Here is a 16,791-nt window from a genome sequence, read left to right as displayed (position 1 = left end):
GCCCCCTCTTTGTGTTATCAGCCTCTCTCTGGGAGCGCAATTAGAGTTGAGTAAACAGACCCAGAGTTAATCAGCCTATAAGAGTCTCTTAAACAATCAGAGCCCAGCCCATAAACAGCTGCAATGGGGTTGGGAGAGAAATAATTGGCCTGCAGTATATGCTCTAGCTCTTTGTCTTTGTGACACACACACACACACACACACACACACACACACACACACACACACACACACACACACACACACACACACACACACACACACACACATGCACACACACACATGCACACACACACACACACATAAGAACAAGCACACACACACAAACAATTACCAGACTATGCTCAAAGGTATTCAATATTTAATTTTGTTCTAAAGCATGAAAAGAAATATGCAAGCGTAATTGTCTATATCTCCCTCTCCCCCATACCTCTTTCCCCTCCATGATTAACCAGTCCTATCGGCCTCTATGGTCTGTCATTTCCTGTTACTTAGTTACCAGTTGCCATGATTTGCCTGGGCCGTTTGTGTTTCCATGGTAACTGTGCCCATTCTGTTGTCTCCAGGCTGCATATTGGCTTTGCTGTCCCAATGGTTTGGGATGAGTTGGACGCAGAGTGAAGCATATGTAGGAACTCCTTCAGGACTGTTGGAAAATAATTCCAGGTGAAGCTGGTTGAGAGAATGCTAAGAGTGTGCAAAGCTATCATCAAGGCAAAGGGTGGCTACTTTGAAGAATCTCAGATATATAATATATTTTTATTTGTTTAACCCTTTTTTGTTTACTACATGATTCCATATGTGTTATTTCCTCATTTTGATGTCTTCACTATTATTCTACAATGTAGAAAATAGTCAAATATAGAAAACCCTGTGAATGAGGAGGCGTGTCCAAACTTTTTACTTATATTGTATATTTTATAGAAATAAGTACATTTTAAAACATAATTAGATGAACTGAGATTGTTTGTTTGATTTCGCAACCCTGAGCTCGCCACCATTCCAGATCAGTAATCTAAATTCTGGTGGTCCAGAAATTAGATTACTAATTTCTGGTCCATGATACCATGTCTGAATAAACAGGTAACCCAATCTCCCCCACCAAACTGACAGCAGGAGATTTAAAGAATGACCTCCAGGTGGCAGCAGTCAACAGATCGTCTCTATGAGAGTGGAGTATCATATGGAGAAGATCAGCACAGAAAGAAGAAGGTGCAGTTACCAGTATGTTTGGGATCAGCACGCAGAGCAAGGTTAACTTGTCATTCTAACTGAGACTGATTCAGCAGCCTCTTATTCTCTCATTCAGTCTCACACTGTCTGTCTCCATCCATCTTAGCCACACACTCTCTCTCTCTCTCTCTCTCTCTGTGTCTCTTTCTCTTTTGTTCTCTCTCTGTGTCTTTCTCTCCCCATCGCTCTCGCTCTGTCTCTCTCTCTCTCTCTGTCTCTATGTTTCTCTGTTTCTCTCTCTCTTTTTCTCTCTCTGTCTCTCTCTCTCTCCCTCACTGCCTGACACACTGTAAGCTCAGCCTGTCAGTACCAGAGTCACCCCTGGCCACCCCTGGGGTGGAGAATTGTAGTGGGGGATAGTGGCAACAATTCCAGCACTATATCGCCTCATTAGGAGTGAGAAAGTGTGACTTCCCACCAGCTGAACCTCATTTGATTGTGGAATGGGATGCTGGACCAGGTTAAAGGTCCTCTCAGTCAGAGGTCTTGTCTTGTGTGCGCACGTGCGTGTGTGTTTGTGTCATGTATGCTCGCCCATGTCTGTGCTCAGTGATGGTGTGTCTATGTTTAATCCAAATTCATTTCAGGTTCAAGTATACCAAACCCACACACACGTGCCTTTGGTTATGTGATTTATCAGATTGAGCAGCCTTTACATCAGTGTTCCTGTGACATCAAGAGTTAACAAACAAGAAAAACTGTGAAACAACTTAACATTCCTACTCCGGTGGCATCTCAAACCAGGTCCCTAGCAGATGCTGGGACTTATGTAGCCTTGAGCCGGGCCATTCAGTGGGCTGGCTAATCCACTCAACCTTTACTAATGCAGGCCAGTCCTGCCAGAGAGATATGTATCAAAATAATACCACATGAAGAAACTAAAATAAATAGTCTCATCTGTGTGTGGCTGGGTAAAACTCTCTCTCTCTCTCTCTCTCTCTCTCTCTCTCTCTCTCTCTCTCTCTCTCTCTCTCTCTCTCTCTCTCTCTCTCTCTCTCACACACACGTTGTTATTTGGTCAGGGACCTATTGATTGAGTTGAAGCTGTTCATTATTCAGTGTTAGGATATGGAGGCAAGAGCAGAGGGGTGGTATTATTGTCCAGAATTCCGTTATGTGTTGGTGTGAGTCAGGGAGGGAGGATGGAGAGATGAGGATGGGGCATCCCACCTCTGCTGCCCTGCTGTCATGGCAACAGGAGCAGTCACCACCAGCAGCAGTCCCAGCATGGTTCTACAGAGGCCTCACACACATATGGACACAGAGAACACACTGGAACATTATAGGACACTAGCCAGGCGAATGCCAAAACATAGAGAGCATTAAGAGCATTTTTACCTCAGATCGGAGTCTATTGAACTCCATGGATTTTCTTCTGGTCAATGTGGGTGGAATAACACATAGACAAACAGAGTTGATACTTTACATGCTCGTGAATCTCTCACTGTAGGCTATGTGCAATAGTTATAATTTTGGGGTGGGACAGATGCACAATTTATATTTCCTATAGGTCTATAATTCAATCTTCTGTCCGGACCAGATCTGATATCAGTCTATTTTTGTGAGTGAAGATAAGAGACTGTTTTCTCATGACCACCAAATGAACAGTGTATATTTAAGATGTCTTATTCATATTTGAGGAAATTCTTCAAAGAATCATAGGTCTTCATTGATGCAGAGGCGTCGTCGGTGTATCGGACATTCTACGATTAGGCTGCTGCCTATAATGCACCTTGTAATTCCCTTACAGATAACGCCTTTAAATTAACCTAAAATGCTTGGTTTTACAGGTTGCCTGTATATCCTATTGCTTCTTTGAGAATATAATTTCTACAGAACGTCCTATAGGCGGTTCGGGATGGTGCACGCGCAGGTCCCATTCAAACAGGTGGGAAGCAGGGAAACATCCCCGGTGCGCGTGACTGGTTGTGATGATAGGATAGCCTACATGGCTCAATACCGAGTAGCCTAAATGTTTGAGAATTGTCACGGTTTTCACTTGAGTCTGCATCAGCTCGGATGCCGAATATAGGTCATTAGAAAACCACAGTTCAATGTTTTCCCTCGTCCCTCATCCTTTGTTCTTTATTGTTTAGTGAGCACTGTGTTTTTTTTTCTTCCATATCTCAGCTTCCAGTCAAGAGACCGTTTACGCACAGGTGGGAAATACCCGCTCTATAGGACAGCCCCCTCCCTCAATTCCTCATCGGAATATGTGAGCAAGTGACATTTTGCCGTTGCGGTTCGGGACAGCAGGCAAAGCGTCTCTGCAAACAGGTGTGCAGCTGCTGCCCGAATCAGTTTCCTACGCCTTTAATCCAGTTTAAGGAAAGGCAGAAAGCCATTCCATTTGCGGAACCATCCTCCTCGACGCGGGACGGGCAGAGGAGGGGTAAATCTGCATTTTAGTAGCCTAGCTATTATAGCCTATTATTTGAAGGGACAAGCGTGTTACAAGAGCGAACGCTATGGCAACAAAAAAATCATCATGCACTGATATAACGAAAAGGAGCCAGAGTCCCGTCGTTTTAGAGGCTGAGATGTTCCGTGAATTTCAGGACTGGTGCCTCCGGACATATGGGGACTCGGGTAAAACAAAGACCGTCACCCGGCGAAAATACAACAAAATCATGCAGACATTGTTGCAAAACGAAGAGTCGGACAGCATGTATGTCGACAATAGTCACATCAATGCTAAATTCAAATTCTGGGTGAAGTCGAAAGGGTTTCAGGTCGGGAGCAACATCCTCGGGGAGCACAAGAAAGGAGCGTCAGGGAAGCCGGTCCTATATGTCCCGGTCAAGTCAACGGTAAAGTGTGCGTGTTTGTGTGTGTATGTGCGCGGTCGCATGACACGTCCCATGCCATCAGTTAAACCTAGGCTATTTGATTTCACCACAACCACATGTACCTGTCATAGGCTATTTGATTACAACTTTTCGGTGTTTGGTTTTCCCTCCTCACCCTAACCTATTCACAGACTCTAACCTATTCCGACTCTCATCCTCTGAACAGAGCAGTCATACTCCCATCCCCATCAGCTGCCATAGCAACGCCGGTGCATAAAGAGGCAAAATCGCCAGTGTGGGGTATCTTTCTGTGCTCGTCTCGCGAATGACTTGGTTAATGTTCTGTTAACGAATCGTTATCATTCTTTTTTTTATTATTAAATGTAACCTTTATTTAACTAGGCAAGTCAGTTAAGAACAAATTCTTATTTACAATGGCGGCCTACACCGGCCAAACCCGGACGACGCTGGACCAATTGTGCGCCGCCCTATGGGACTCCCAATCACGGCCGGTTGTGATACAGGCTGGATTCGAACCATGGTGTATGTAGCACTGAGATGCAGTTCGTTATGCTACTAAGCAGTATTTATGAGTTAATAGCCCATTCACAAAACAATGATAAAAAGTAGGCATATGCCTAGTAGCCTATGTCTGGTCCAGACTCCTGCCATGTAGGACAATTGAGTGAACGCGCATACATTGGGTGCCAGCAGCGTGCCCAAATGGGGGATGTCGGGGGTTGGTGTGTCCCTTGGAGGAAGGAGGGCATTGTATGGAAGGTGGAGGTGAGGGTTTATAGATAATCCAAATATTTGATCACGTTCACCTTTACCTCGTATGATAGCATAAATCCACAAAAGCCATCCTATTTTCAATGGGGATGGCTAATTGTGCACCATAAGCCTTGAACATCCGAACCTAAATGTATTGTAAACATTAGCTTATTTTTTTAGTTTGAATGTCTTGAACTAATTGACAAACATTAATTTCTATTGACAAGATGGTCATGCTATGAAAAGCAAAACTAGCTATAGTTACAGTAGGATATGTGTGCACCCCACCACTTAGCATTGTCCTGTGCAGGATAGATGCAGATCGGTCCACATGCACTCCTTGCGCTGGTACACTACATTGCATGTATTTTTATGACTTTCTCCCCCTTAGTGCATTTATTCACATTCATCAAACGTTCTATTCTGATGTTAGCTTATAAGTAGATAACAGTGATATTGCATTTGTACAGTGTTTGACATGAGCGCAGTAACCGTGCATATTTGGTCTTTGAGGGTCTCAGGCAGGAACAAAAGTGTAGGCTATTCAGCATCAGTATAATGGCATCCTCCCTCCATTAAAGTTAAAACCACTTCTGTTTAGGATTTAAATTCGAATGATTTCACCATTTGATCATCTCATACAATAGACATTGATTTGGATTTTGTTAATCCTGGGTTAATCTAAAGTGATAATCTAAATGATTTATTCAGGTAGGCTATTTTTAGGGTTGGAGATGGATGGATAGCCATTCTGATACAGTGATTGTCTAGGATGACTGACCAAAGGTTAAGAATACATACACCATTTAGGCACAGTATAGTAGAGGTTTTGTGTGTGTTCAGTGTCAATTGAGATTGCCACCATTTTAAATGATGCCTTCAGGGAATCACACCAACCCCCACCATGGTGTTGGGTCAAGCTCTCCAAGGACCCTTAAGACTAGTGTGAACAAAATACTCAAATTACAATATCAGTACCACTAAGGTGTGGATTATTCAACCGATTCTTCCTCAGGTGTGTTACCTGTGTAAATGCATAGCCTTTATTTTTCTGCTTAATTAAACACTTATTTCCAATAGGTTGTATTGTTTTCATGATAAAGCCTCTTGGCAGGTGCATCTAGAGTTTGAGATTTAGTTTTGTTTGTCTTTCTTTTTTTCTGTCTTTGATGATGGAGTGTTACATTACCTTTTGATGATGGAGCGTTACATTACCTTTTGATGATGGAGCGTTACATTACCTTTTGATGATGGAGCGTTACATTACCTTTTGATGATGGAGCGTTACATTACCTTTTGATGATGGAGCGTTACATTACCTTTTGATGATGGGGTGTTACATTACCTTTTGATGATGGGGCGTTACATTACCTTTTGATGATGGGGCGTTACATTACCTTTTGATGGTGGATTGTTACATTACCTTTTGATGATGTGGCGTTACATTACCTTTTGATGATGGGGCGTTACATTACCTTTTGATGATGGGGCGTTACATTACCTTTTGATGATGGAGCGTTACATTACCTTTTGATGATGGAGTGTTACATTACCTTTTGATGATGGGGCGTTACGTTACCTTTTGATGATGGAGTGTTACATTACCTTTTGATGATGGAGTGTTACATTACCTTTTGATGATGGAGTGTTACATTACCTTTTGATGATGGAGCTTTTTTATTTATCTGTTATTTTACCAGGTGAGTTGACTGAGAACACGTTCTCATTTGCAGCAACAACCTGGGTAATAGTTACAGGGGAGAGTTGAGGGATGAATGAGCCAGTTGTAAACTGGGGATTATTAGGTGCCCGTGATGGTTTGAGGGCCATATTGGGAATTTTATCCAGACACTGGGGTTAACACCCCTACTTTTACGATAAGTGCCATGGGATCTTTAATGACCTAAGAGAGTCAGGATACCCATTTAACGTCCCATCCGAAAGACAGCACCCTATACAGGGCAGTGTCCCCAATCACTGCCCTGGGGCATTGGGATATTTTTTTTCTTTTTTTTTAGACCAGAGGAAAGAGTGCCTCCTACTGGCCCTCCAACACCACTTCCAGCAGCATCTGATCTCCCATCCAGGAACTGACCAGGACCAACCCTGCTTAGCTTCAGAAGCAAGCCAGCAGTGGTATGCAGGGTGGTATGCTGCTGGTGTACCGCCATCGTTACCTTTTGATGATGGAGCGTTACATTACCTTTTGATGATGGAGCGTCACATTACCTTTTGATGATGGAGCGTTACATTACCTTTTGATGATGGAGCGTCACATTACCTTTTGATGATGGAGCGTCACATTACCTTTTGATGATGGAGCGTTACATTACCTTTTGATGATGGAGCGTCACATTACCTTTTGATGATGGAGCGTCACATTGCCTTTTTCTTTTGTGTTTGTTATCGATGACATGATAGATTTTTGAGCAACAACATTTATTACCCACAGGAATCAGTCTTTACGTGTCATTATGTCACATTATAGTTATTAAATGTCCCTTTTTACAACACTTTATCAATCTTACATTGCTTGTGGGCCACAGCCTTTTATTTTGACACAGATTGATGTCCAAGGAACAAACCCAGAAATGGCTAAACTGAAGTCAATCTGTAAGGGCCAAGTTTGTAAATGTACAGTAACTTGATCTACAGGAATACAAGGTTGGAGCCTGGGCAGGGAACAATTTTTTACTCCATGCATGAGTGAGAAGAGCATGCAAATTATGTTATAGAGGACTATGTGGGATTTCCAGTCCTACTAAATGAGAGTATTCCTGAATATCACATATGTAATTATTGATGGGAAAAAGCAGTGGACTCCCCCATGTCCAGCCCCCACCTGTGCAAAACTCCACAACAAAGAGAAAAACATAAGCAAACACAAGGCAGTAATTACAGCATTAATTAAAGTGGGAAGTAGAAGGTCAAATAGTGAAATTGAGGTGCAATTAGACATGAGAAAGGTCCATGTGTATCAATGTGAGTGTGGAGGGGGTTTGTGTGTCTGTTCTCTTGTCTGTCAGCCAGTGGTATGTCATCCTGGACTGTTCCCTTACTGAGTGGTAGATAGTGTATCAGTCGATTTAACGGTCTTGTGCTATCAGTCCTCAGATCTCCTTCTCTTCTTCATTCTCTCACTCTGTCTGCTTCAGGCCTACGCCATGTGCCAACCAAATAAATACATACAAGATACAGAAAAAAGGTACGCATAGACCTGCCCTCTTTCTCTCTCTCTCTCTCTCTCTCTCTCTCTCTCTCTCTCTCTCTCTCTCTCTCTCTCTCTCTCTCTCTCTCTCTCTCTCTCTCTCTCTCTCTCTCTCTCTCTCTCTCTCTCTCTCTCTCTCTCTCTCTCTCTCTCTCTCTCTCTCTCACTCTCACACACACACACACACACACACACACACACACACACACACACACACACACACACACACACACACACACACAGACAGACAGAGAGTACAAAACCACAATGCCCAATGCCCCCCGGGACCACTCCTGTGTGGTGGGGGTGTGTTTCCACAGCATGTGCGTTGGTGGCCTCTCTGCAGCTGCTCCTGGGGTCTGCCAAGTTTCACTGTGGGGTCTAAACGAGGGGGTGTGGGTGGGGATGGCATGGTGGTTGATGGGCAGAAAGGAACCTGTTTTCAGTTGGTGTAAACACAGAGATAGTTATACAGGATTGCCCAGGAGTGGAAGGAAGGAGACAGATACTGACTAAAGGGAATTGTGGATTTTAACAGTTTTGCAGCATTGACCTAGTGTAATCTTAATTTCAGACAGTTGATGGGATTGTATGGAATCTCTATCTCTCTTTCACACTCTCTGTCTCTGCCTATATCCCAGTCCTCTCTCTTGCTCTCCTTCTGTATGACTAATGCTGCATTCAAGTCATGTCGGAAACTGAGACATCTACGAATTGGTTACTAATTGTAGAACGATGATACCCGAGTTTCCAACTTGGGAACTTTTAGAATCAACCAATAAGAAGCTCTAGCAAATAAGTTACGTTCGCTTTAACTCGGTAGTTCCGAGTTTCCGAAATATGTAGTGTTGTGTTGGCTCTCGTGTCCTGATGTGTGTTTTGTCCTTAATTTTTTTTCATTTATTTTTATTTTTTATCCCAGTCCCTGTCCTCATAGGAGGCTTTTTGCCTTTTGGTAGGCAGTCATTGTAAATAAGAATTTGTTCTTAACTGACTTGCCTAGTTAACTTAAAGTTTAAATAAAAAACTAAAATGTTGTGAACGCAGCAGAACAGCCCGTGCTTAGAGAATCCAACAGGACTCAGTGTGGGGATGCAACTTCGTTTAACTCTCATTATGTCGTGATTAGGGCCCAAGCAAAGAGGAGGTGAATATAACCATAGATAGACCATGGCACGGTGACATGCACACTGTAGTGGTACATTCACACACCACTATTACTTCATTAATTCATACCGGCCTAAGATTTTTAGTTATACATTATTATTAGCAGATATAAAATACTCTGCCACCATATATAGTATAGTCTAACACTAATATGGTTTGCACATATAATCATTTATTCAGCAATAGGTGTGCCCTCCATTTCAAAGAGGAATGTTGTGTTAATTTCTCTTTTGTTGCCCAGAGTATGGCAGTGATTTTTTTTTAAATGGATGAGAGCTGTTGCTTTTTGTTGCCATGCCAACAGCAACCTGTAAATATCTCTATTCCTCGTTCACAGTCTGGGCTTGGTAGGACTTTCTCGCCACACACAGCACAGCCTTAGGCATGGGACTCCATATGTAAGCTACCCGTGTTGAGACTAAGGTTGTAGGAAGTGCTGTCATAAAGGACATAAAGGGTTAATTGACGTCTTAAACGCTCTGTAATCCTGTAAACCAGTGAATATATTATTGTAACTTAATGAAAGACAACAGAAAGAAAAGGCTGAGTAGTTGAGTATGTCCCCCCTCTGAGGCAGACATGGAACGGAAATGAAGTACAAAATATTTGTGTTCTGCCATCAAAATGGAGCATGAACATCATCATTATTATCTGATGAATTATTCCACTTCTCCTGAGAGCTCCTCTCTGTTAGAAGGGCACGGAGTCAAAAGAATAGTGCTCCTTTCATTCAACAACATTTGCATTAATGCTAACAGTTTTGCATGGCCCAACTCCAGCATAATCTAGCCATTGTTTTATCCCTCCTGTTTAGTCTCTATGGGTTGGCACATGGGTTATTAAGTCTACACCAAATGCTGAATACTTTACCCAAAAACACCACTTCACTACACCTGGCGAGATGGGGGAGAATTGACCTTAAAGCGGCAATCAGGAGTTGAAACAATAATAAAGTGTTCTCCCCACCCCTGTTTCTGTAAAAAGCTGAGGGATAGGCCTGGAGAAATGTAACCACTCTCAAATTCATAGACTTAACTATGGATGCAAGGATTGGCCATCCATGATGTACTGTATATCAAAATTATAGCTTTAACCATGTTTTGAGGCTATATAATGTTTGTTTGCATTTGCTTTGTATCAAACCTTGGAGTGAAATAAGTTTATTTTTTGGGTTCTGATGGGGAACGACAGTTGAACTAAGCTCATGAAACATTTGTAGGTTAATATCATGGGGTGGCAGGTAGCCTAGTGATTAGAGTGTTGGACTAGTAACCGAAAGGTTGCAAGATCAAATCCCAGAGCTGACAAGGTAAAAAAATATGTCGTTCTGCCCCCGAACAAGGCAGTTAACCCACTGTTCCTAGGCTGTCATTGAAATAAGAATTTGTTCTTAACTGACTAGCCTAGTTAAATAAAGGTCAAACAAATATTCTTCAAGAATAAATGGATACATTTAATTCATTCAGATGTCCAAAAATGGATGAAGCAGATTGCCCCCTTAATATAAAAAGGACAAGGCATTATAATAAAGACTGCTTTTGATGTTGATGTTTCTGCAACAAGGCCTCTCTCAAACCATATCTCCAATTGACCTACTTTTTTAGTAGTGATTGTGTGCTGTGGTTATTTTAGTGCTTCTTTGGCCATGGGGGAGTGCCTCTAGTGCCTCCTCAATCTGATCCCTATACAGTTCATTTTACACATAATAAAATATATTGAATTTGGGCCCTCAGTGTCCCCTAATAAATGATGTGCAAGGTTCCTCTGCTTTGGATGTAGATGACACACATAGACACACAATTTAACCACTTTTATGTGTGAATGAGGCCTCTTCTAGGACAAGGGAATTCGATAGGCCTTTTGATAATATTTTTGTAATGAATCTCTAGTAAGCTGTGCACGGAGATTGATATCACAGAGGGTTCATATGTGAGTGTGTGTGTTTTTGTGTAAAAATATGTATGTTATTGTGTGTGTGTGTGTGTGTGTGTGTGTACAAAGAGGGGGTCGTTGATCGCCCTGCTCGGTTTTCCTCCTCTAAGCACGCTCTCTGTTGCCATGGAGAGACAGTTCTTTGCTCCCATAGGAGGAGAAATTAACACAATTTTTAACTGGTCTGGAGGCCTCGCCCCTGTGCGGGAGAGAGTTTGAGCTCTGCTCCAGATCGTAACACACACACACACACACACACACACACACACACACACACACACACACACACACACACACACACACACACACACACACACACACACACACACACACACACACACACACACACACACACACACACACACACACACACAGCCTTACGACTCAGTGTTGAATCTTACTACTACACTCTGTAGTGCTACTGTCATTTTATTATGCAGTAGTAAGACCAATATTTAACTACATCAGAGTAACATAAATAGAAAATATATAGTATTATGTAGTAATAACACAATGATAAAAGGAATGTGTTAGGCCCAGATTGCAGAACAAATGTGTAGTACATCAGAATGTTCCGTTTGGGGGTGGTGACTGGAACATTAACAGAGTCTGGAGAACAGAGTGAGCAAAGGAACAGGGAGAAAAAAAGAGAAAGGGAGGGTGGCTGACAGAAAGAGGAGAGGGTGAAGGTACGTATTAAAAAGAGGGTCAAGGAGATTATGTTTTATATCTTTTTCACCCTATTAGGTTGTCCTAGTCCCTTAGCCCCTTCCTCACTGTGGTACCCCCCTTCTACCCCCTCCCCACTGAGGACACTAGGGCTTTCCTATTTATGCGTCTATTACCTCGCTGATGGGTTTACCACGATGAGATGGGACTTTAAAAGGTGACCTGTTGTCACATCTGCAATGAGATAATCTGAGTCATTGGCGCTGTTGAAACAGCCATCCTTTATCCCAACTGTCCTTCTTTATTTCTTTGGAGCGCCGTCTCTCTGCCAGAAGCCACCCATAATAATATTTATATGTTAATATCATGGGGTGGCAGGTAGCCTAGTGGTTAGAGTGTTGGACTAGTAACTGAAAGGTTGCAAGATCAAATCACTGAGCTGACAAGGTAAAACTATGTCGTTCTGCCCCTGAACAAGGCAGTTAACCTATTGTTCCTAGGCCGTCATTGAAAATAAGAATTATTTTTTTCCTATCTGACTTGCCTAGTTAAATAAAGGTAAAAAAATAACAGCTATCTTTTCATGTACTGTAGCTTATTATATCTCATAATTATTCATTCGTTTACACATAAACTACCAGTCAAAAGTTTTAGAACACTTACTCATTCAAAGGATTTTCTTTATTTTTACAATTTTCTACATTGTAGAATAATAGTGAAGACATCAGAACTATGAAATAACACATATGGAATCATGTAGTAACTGTCAAGGCTCAGGAGAAGACCCAGATGCAGACTGTTTCGAAGTAACAAACGTTTATTACAAAAAGAGGGCAAACGACAGGTCAAGGGCAGGCAGAGGTCAGTAATCCAGAGCAGTGTCCAAAAGGTACAGAATGGCAGGCTCAAGGTTAGGGCAGGCAAAGGTCAGTAATCCAGGGAGGTGTGACAAGGTACAGAACGGCAGGTGGGCTCAGGGTCAGGGCAGGCAGAATGGGAAAAAATGGGAAAACTAGAGAAAGACAGGAGCAAGGGAAGATCGCTGGTATGCTCGGCGAAACAAAACAAACTGGCTACAGACAAACAGAGGTATAAATGCACCGGGGATAATGGGGAAGATGGGCAACACCCGGAGGGGATGGAGACAATCACTAAGACAGGTGAAACAGATCAAGGTGTGACAGTAACCAAAAAAGTCTTAAACAAATCAAAATATATTTTATATTTGAGATTGGCTGCTTATTCTTCACTCTGCTGTCTGACTCATCTCAAACCATCTCAAATTGGTTGAGGTCGGGGGATTGTGGAGGCCAGGTCTTTTGACGCAGCATGCCATCACTCTACTTCTTGGTCAAATAGCCCTTGTACAGCCTGGAGGTGTGGCACACTTAACCAGCATGGCTACCACAGCATTCTGCAGCAATACGCCATCCCATCTGGTTTGGGCTTAGTGGGACTATCATTTGTTTTTCAACAGGACAATTACCCAACACGCCTCCAGGCTGTACAAGGGCTATTTGACCAAGAAGGAGAGTGATGGCATGCTGCGTCAGAAGACCTGGCCTCCACAATCCCCCGACTTCAACCAATTTGAGATGGTTTGGGATGAGTCAGACAGCAGAGTGAAGGATAAGCAGCCAACAAGTGCTCATCATATATGGGAACTCCTTCAAGACTGTTGGAAAAGCATTCCAGGTGAAGCTGGTTGAGAAAATGCCAAGAGTGTGCAAAGCTGTCATCAAGGCAAAGGGTGGCTATTTGAAGAATCTAAAATATAAAATATGAAACACTTTTTTGGTTACTACATGATTCCATATGTGTTATATCCAAGTTTTGATGTCTTCACTATTATTCTACATTGTAGAAAATAGTCAAATTAATAAAAACCCTTGAATGAGTAGGTGTTCTAAAACTTTTGACTGGTAGTGTAGCTATACTGTACCTGTAGTATTGCTGCTGGCGGTATTTGAGACAACATATAACTGTAAATCCTATGATGTATGTGGTGTGATGGCTGTAGGGCTTTATAGTGTTTGCTCTCCCTACTCCATTGAGGATAAAGTGCCCTTTCCATTTTAAATGTTTGCTGTGTTTTTCTCCCTTCCTCTCTCCACTGGCCTGTCTGTGTGACCCAGCTGCCTCCAGCCCCTCCGACTCGTCTGTGTGCAGGACTGCTCTCTCCTCTTCTCCGCTCTCTCCTCACCTCCTGTTCTCCCCTCCTCCGATTCAACTCCTCCAGTCTCCTAGCAACAGAGCTGTTTGGAGCGGGACAGGGAGAGGAGAGAGAGAGAGCGAGATAGGAGGGGATGGGGAGAGCAAAGTCCTATGGGATTAGAAAGATGGGGAGAAAGAGAGAGGGGAAGAATGAGAGAGAGAGAGTTGGAGTTGAGTGTTGATAGGTTTATGTGGTGATGGTGATTAGGGCTGCTGACATGTCTTCCTCCTGTAAAACGCTGTGATGCTGATGAGAACACATAGTTACACAACCATTCAACAGCTGGTCTCCTCCAGCAACGCAACATACACCTTGTGGACTATGCTGAATAAACAGACAGAGGAGCATTTAAACACAGAAACATGAGCGTGTGCAAACGCACACAGACACTGACACACACACACACACACACACACACACACACACACACACACACACACACACACACACACACACACACACACACACACACACACACACACACACGCAACCCTTCAAAGGGATCCAAAATCTTTTAGCAAAATGGATGGCTGTATTGACTCTGGGTTGATTCCTGCCAAGGGTGGTGGAATCTTTGCTGTACCACAGTTCACTCAAAAACGAGGAGGCATAAGAGGCAACAACAGCTATTGGAGTGTTGCTGTGTTAGAGGACAATAGCAGATCTAACACTGGTAGATGTCCAAGTATGTGCAGTACAAAAGCATCCTAGGTTGGATTACTATTTTTTAGAGAATTCAAAAAAAAATTGCAAAAAAAAATAGCTCATTCACTATTTCTGTCCTGAATAATGATGATGTCATCAGGAAAATGAGACAGGAGTGATGGTGATCAGGATTGTTAGCATTATCATTAGGCTATTACATTTAGAACATGCTGACAGGGAAGGAGAGTGGCGAGAGAGAGAGAGAGAGAGAGAGTGGGGCCGGATTAAAACAAACCTGCTCTGGGAGCTGGTTTTAGTTGCCACGGCAACGATCATTACCTTGCACTTGGGAAAGCAGGAGGAAGGAGAAGGGGAAGAAAGAATGAGCGGGACAGAGGGAGCGAGGAGAAGAAGGACACCGTTGGAGGAAGAAGAGAGAAAGAAACGTCAGATAGCAGGAACAGGATAAAAATGTCAAAGGAGAGAAAAATAGTGAGATTCCTCAGTGATGCCAGAGGAGAACTTTCTGAACTCTGGACCCTCCTCCGGGAACACTAGAACACATCCCCTGACATCTCACAGCTAGTCACAAAGTACAGCTTTTGGAACCTACATCTGTGCTGTCTACCAGGAACTCAACTAGATGCATATAATATTCCATTATTTTGTTTCACTGACCTCAGCTTCTATTCAGAGCTATAAACCATGCACATACGCCTCAGTTCACATGTTCTTTTGTTTACATACAACTCATTTCTCAAGGAAATAATACACCAGATAAACCTACACAAGGAAGTTATAAAGAATAGAGACAAATGTAACAAGGAGAGAGAGAAAACCCAGCGGTGAGGCGAAAGAAAGACCATGTGGTAGGTAGGCTATTAAGCAGAGAGGCCACTGTCATAGGGATGTGAGTTCCAACCACACCTGCCCGAGAGAGAGAGATTGTGGCAGTTTCTATGGTTACGGGGTCAGCTACATGGGAAGCAGGGTAGCTGCTAGGGGTTGGCTGTAGGAGTAGCTTTCTGAATTGGACAGGACTAGAGGTGGTGTTATTTTTAAACACTGACTGCAGGGTTGAGGTGGTGTTGGTGGTGCCCATCAAATGAAGCCCCAGACATCTCTCTCTCTCTCTCTCTCTCTCTCTGCAGTGGAGCAATCTGAGTGTGTGTAACAGAGAAAGAGACTGACTCTACAGGGGTGAAGAAGCTCTGCTAAGGGGAAGCTAATCTTGCAGCTAATTCCCTAAACACAAAATAAATCAGTGCCCACTGCAGTACACTAGACCCAGTGCTATCCCCAGTCTCAGCAGTGCTCTGGACAGTGAGTGGGTGATGATACCAAGAGCCAGAAGCAGCAGCCTGGATCAGTGACATCTGTCAGGAGACACTCTGTTAGGCTAGCCCCAGACACAGACAGGCACCCAGCCTGTAGAGCTGGGATCTACATAGACACAGACAGGCAGCCAGGCTGTAGAGCTGTGATCTACATAGACACAGACAGGCACCCAGCCTGTAGAGCTGGGATCTACATAGACACAGACAGGCAGCCAGCCTGTAGAGCTGGGATCTGCATAGACACAGACGGGCACCCAGCCTGTAGGGCTGGGATCTACATAGACACAGACAGGCAGCCAGCCTGTAGAGCTGGGATCTACATAGACACAGACAGTAGCACTGGACATCTCAGGAGAGCTGACCCAGTGGTGATTTTTCCTGCACCCTGTTTGAGTTGCTCCATATTCTTCTCTCCTGTGTGCTGATCCATATTACTCTGCTGAATCATACTCACTGTTCTCAATGCTTGAATAAGAAAGCCATCTTGTTAACATTCACACTACGAGCCCTGCATCAGCTAATAGGGGGTTAGGATATTTTCAGATTTTCATGACTATTATGTTTCAGATATATCTTTCCATATAGAACTGATACATACACGTGCATGTGTAAAGGACGTCACGCTGCTTGCTTAGTGAGTACACTCCCTCCCGATTGGGCTCACAGTTGGTGCGAACTCGGGACCTCTGCTTTGCTAGCACACTTGACCGCCCTCCTGAAGTGTCTTGCCAGTCGGCGCCACACTAAAAGCTAGCTATTTGCTGTCGATAGGGGGGACATTTCAGGATGAGGAGTGTGTTTCACACATCCCCATGTGCTCTA

The 16,791-nt window shown here is 43.3% G+C and overlaps 1 protein-coding gene across 1 annotated transcript in view; it reads left to right on the top strand.

Moving 5' to 3' along the window:
• Positions 1-3,701: 3,701 nt before the first annotated feature.
• The window catches only part of LOC139417333 (nucleolar protein 4-like), a 36,178-nt gene continuing 23,088 nt past the window's right edge, over positions 3,702-16,791 (top strand). The window contains exon 1 of the mRNA XM_071166602.1: positions 3,702-4,043. Within this exon, the coding sequence (XP_071022703.1) occupies positions 3,702-4,043 (342 nt within the window). The remainder of the gene's footprint in view (positions 4,044-16,791) is intronic.

This window comes from Oncorhynchus clarkii, chromosome 9 (assembly GCF_045791955.1).
Source record: "Oncorhynchus clarkii lewisi isolate Uvic-CL-2024 chromosome 9, UVic_Ocla_1.0, whole genome shotgun sequence".
Classification (NCBI taxonomy): domain Eukaryota; kingdom Metazoa; phylum Chordata; class Actinopteri; order Salmoniformes; family Salmonidae; genus Oncorhynchus; species Oncorhynchus clarkii.
Note: the sequence above shows the minus strand (reverse complement) of the source record. Positions and strands in the feature narration are given on the sequence as shown.